This window comes from Lolium perenne, chromosome 5 (assembly GCF_019359855.2).
Source record: "Lolium perenne isolate Kyuss_39 chromosome 5, Kyuss_2.0, whole genome shotgun sequence".
Classification (NCBI taxonomy): Eukaryota; Viridiplantae; Streptophyta; class Magnoliopsida; order Poales; family Poaceae; genus Lolium; species Lolium perenne.
In genome coordinates this window covers 53,846,656-53,850,402 of record NC_067248.2, presented here as the reverse complement: position 1 = coordinate 53,850,402, position 3,747 = coordinate 53,846,656, and the positions used below count along the sequence as shown (strand labels likewise).

The window sequence follows — 3,747 nt, the reverse complement described above, 5'->3', positions numbered from 1 at the left end:
CTCACTCATATGAACGTACACACGCACACCCTACCACTATATGAGCACCTCTGAAAGACTGAGCCGGCAGATTGGATCTTGAAATTGACGAGGTCATCACATGTGCCTCGCTATCGATGAGAAAGTCGCCTCCCGCCGAATAAATATTCCGCTTTTATGAGACACACAAATATTAAACCTAGGATTTAAGCTCTGGTGAGCTGGGGGTACAACCACCCTCCAAACCTCTCAACCTCAAGTTGGTTCTTTTAGAAATGTGGTTTTGTTAGGTCTCAGTTCTTGAGTCTCAGTGGATTTGAAAAATTGCAACTATAGTTAGGCAAAAAGTGCACCTTGTACTATTCACTAAGCTGCGGCTCCATGAATCAACTTATAGACCTAAACAAATCAATCAATCGAGACAGAGATACCTCTCTTACAACTAACATACTAACCGCAATTTACCATTTCGCTGCTTATAACTACTCCCTCCGTCCCAAAATGTAAGGCGTCTAAGGATTGGTCAAAAGTCAAACCTTACAAACTTTGACCAAATATTTAGAAAAAATATATTTAAATCTACAATATCAAATTGACATATTAAGAAAATATACTTTAGGGTGAATCTATTGATAATGATTTAGTATTATAAATATTTATATTTTTGTGTATAAACTTGGTCAAACTTTAAAAACATTGACTTTTAAATAATCCTTAGACGCCTTATATTTTGGGACGGAGGGAGTACATATCTCAGAAATAGCATTCCAACTGAGATAGCATTTCATCTTTATTATCAACAAAAGTTATTATATGTGATCTGAATTATATTGTACTCCTTCTGTTTGGGATTATAAGATCTGATAAATTTTCTATTTTTTTATGAATTATAAGGTATATCTTATTTATTGTCCTCTCTCCTCCAATGCATGTCTTTCTTCTCTCTCTTTTCTCTCATGCGTGCAAAATTATTGGTGCATGCAGTAATTAATGAGGTGAATTATAGTTTTTTTGGTTTTATCAAATTGGCAATTGAGCCTTATAATCCCCGACAGAGGTAGTAGAAGTAAAAAAATAATATTTTGACATTTTAGTTTCTTCGAGCACGGCTATTTTCTCTTGGTGGTGCATGAGTGCCCCTGACCTCTCTATCTCCCATGGATACCATGGATCTTGGAAATAGAATATTGCTACCCAGCTACGAAGAGAGGTGTTTGTTCCGTGCACGTGACCTCCCGTGCACGAAATCATTACATTTAGTTGCACGCCATTTTATTTGAAAATACTTGACGAAACTTAATAAAACATGGCAGCGTGGATCTCATAGCGTGAAACATGAATCCAATGGTACAATCATGCATGGGATGTCCCGTGCACGGGGCATACGCATTACGCCCTTGGCATCTACCAATGGAAAGGTTGAGGGCGCCCGCATAATAGTAACATGGGGTAAGAACACATAAAAAAAAGGGAAGAGATGATTACGTTGCTGCATAATAGCAAACGTGGAATGATATACATCAAAAGCATGTTAATTATTTCATGCATTTTTTGCTTACACTTGATAAGGTGCATTAACCAGCTTTGGTAAATATACCTTAATAAATTTACAAACTCAAGCATAGGCGCTACTCTCTTCAGCAGCTAGAAGCACACGACCATCGTCCTCTCCTCGAGCTGCCTCTCCATGTTGAACCTGGCGATGAAGTCTTCGACTCTCCTGTTCAGCTCGTCAGCAGGCAGCTCCGTCGCCTCCTCTTCACCCTCTTCTTCTGGCATCTCCTTCACACCCAAAGTAGTCGATGATGTTTCACGTTGACCCAGCTGCTGCGTGCTCATGAGTACAGCTGCTTCGTCAACTCCTCGTTCTTCTCGGACGGTCTCTTCTGCAGCGGCATGGTTCTCTTTGATCGACGGTTCGAAAACCGCAAGCTCGCGCACCAAGGCATCCATTTCGTCATCCAGGGAGGATCGAGCACCGTTCTGCGAGAGGAGCTTCGACTCCCTGGCGAGGAAGACGACGATGATGTTGGAGAAGATGAAGAGGCACTGCTTTGGCGTGACGATCGCCGAAGCGGCGGAAGGGAGCGACACGGAGAGGAGGCCCCTGAGGCAGGAGAAGCCGTGCGGCACCAAGGTCACCATGGAGGCGAGGACCAGGCCGAGAAGTGTGGCTCTGGAGAAGGCCTGGAGCTGGCTTGCGTCCATGGCGGTTTTCGTGGTAACTGGGAGGTGTTGCGTTGCGCTCTTGGCTTTGCAATAGTGAAGAGACGAACAAACAGATGCATGAAAAACGCAAGGAACCTGATGATGAGTGCACGGAACTTAGCGCATGCGGGTATGGGTCTATTTATACTAGCTGGAGAGTGGGGAGTGGTGGTGGCCAAATTAAAGTCAGCTGGTTTTTTCATTTCCTCTCCGGCTAAGTTATTCCCCAATTGAAATCACTTGATTCCTGCCGCCCACCTTTGCAAAAGCAGCGAGGTATGATTGCTTGGTGGTGCTTGGGGAATATGGTCTGAGTGCTAGGTGTCTGCTAGCCATGGTGTGCTTGCTAGTGGCGACAGGGTTCTTGCCGGAACTGAATTTTTCTGGATGATGTGCTACGTTGGTGCAGTGATTCTGTCCTGGCGTATGACAAATCAGTTACCGAAGGAAAAACTAATTGTGTCTTCAGATGGATTGTACTCCATATATATGACAAACTAGCGACTCATGGAGTATTTGGTAATCAATTAATCTGGCCACTTAGGCCTCTTCAGGGGAATCATTTTTTTGGCAACATGGAGGAATCTGTCAATTCATTGGCAAAATCTTTCGGGAAGATTACAGACGGATAAAGAAATGGTATCATGTGATATAAAACAGTCAGTATTTATAATTCCATTCAAGTCGAAAGGAACAATATTATGCTTATTATCCATTCTATTTTTCAACAAAGGCAAATATGCAGCAGTTCTTCTTTGTATCTTGGTGACATCGTAAGTCATGTATACGCAGGGATCCTTCTTTTGTCCGTGTGGGCATATATTATCTGCACTAATATCATTAGGTCCTCTTCCGGTTTGGTTCCTTCGCATGCGAATAATTGGCTGGATATGTTCTGCGTATAGGATAAGAGATCTTTGTCGTGTCTCCATTAGGGACACAAGGCAAAGCCTGGCTATTATGACGGCGCCGTCTCGGGAGGCCACCAGGGCCTTGTGTCCCAACCTTTGCCGTGTTCGTAGCCTTTGCCGTATTCCTCCTCCAACCTTTACCGTGTTCCCCTATTTGCCATGTTCTTTTTTGGATCTTTGCTAAGTTATTGTTTTTGCAGTGTTCCTTTTTACCGCTTTACCGTGCCAAGTTTTTTTGCCATGTTCTTTTTTTTCCCGGGCCATAGGGCACACGGTAAAGGGTTAGGAGCACGGCAATAGCCGGTTTTCCCTAGTGAAAGCGCCTGAAATGGTGCAATTTACATCATGTTAGAATTGACGGAGAAGATGGAAACCTTGTAAAATAAGGACGGCTAATGTATCCCAATAAAAATTGACTCGCAATTCACATGGTTTTGCACCTCTTTTGTTGTTCTAGTTAGGAAAATCAGCTATAAATTTGTTTTTCTAACGGGTTGACGGAGTGAAGAGACCCTAATCTATTAGTTAAGTAGAAAAGGTTGTAGAAGTTAATTAGAGAGAATTTAAATTAATTACATCATGTTTATATCGCACCATGATGACCCACAAGTATAGGGGGTGTATCGTAGTACTTTCGATAAATAAGAGT

The 3,747-nt window shown here is 42.5% G+C and overlaps 1 protein-coding gene across 1 annotated transcript; it reads right to left on the bottom strand.

Moving 5' to 3' along the window:
- Nucleotides 1-1,473: 1,473 nt before the first annotated feature.
- Nucleotides 1,474-2,318, bottom strand: LOC127299205 (uncharacterized). The gene has a single exon (XM_051329133.2). The coding sequence runs from the start codon at nt 2,185-2,187 to the stop codon at nt 1,624-1,626; it is 564 nt and encodes a 187-aa protein (XP_051185093.1). The 5' UTR covers nt 2,188-2,318; the 3' UTR covers nt 1,474-1,623.
- Nucleotides 2,319-3,747: the final 1,429 nt, after the last annotated feature.

What these genes read in the sequence shown, in the direction of transcription:
- LOC127299205 (XM_051329133.2), bottom strand. Translation starts at nt 2,187, where the DNA reads ATGGACGCAAGCCAGCTCCAGGCCTTCTCCAGAGCCACACTTCTCGGC.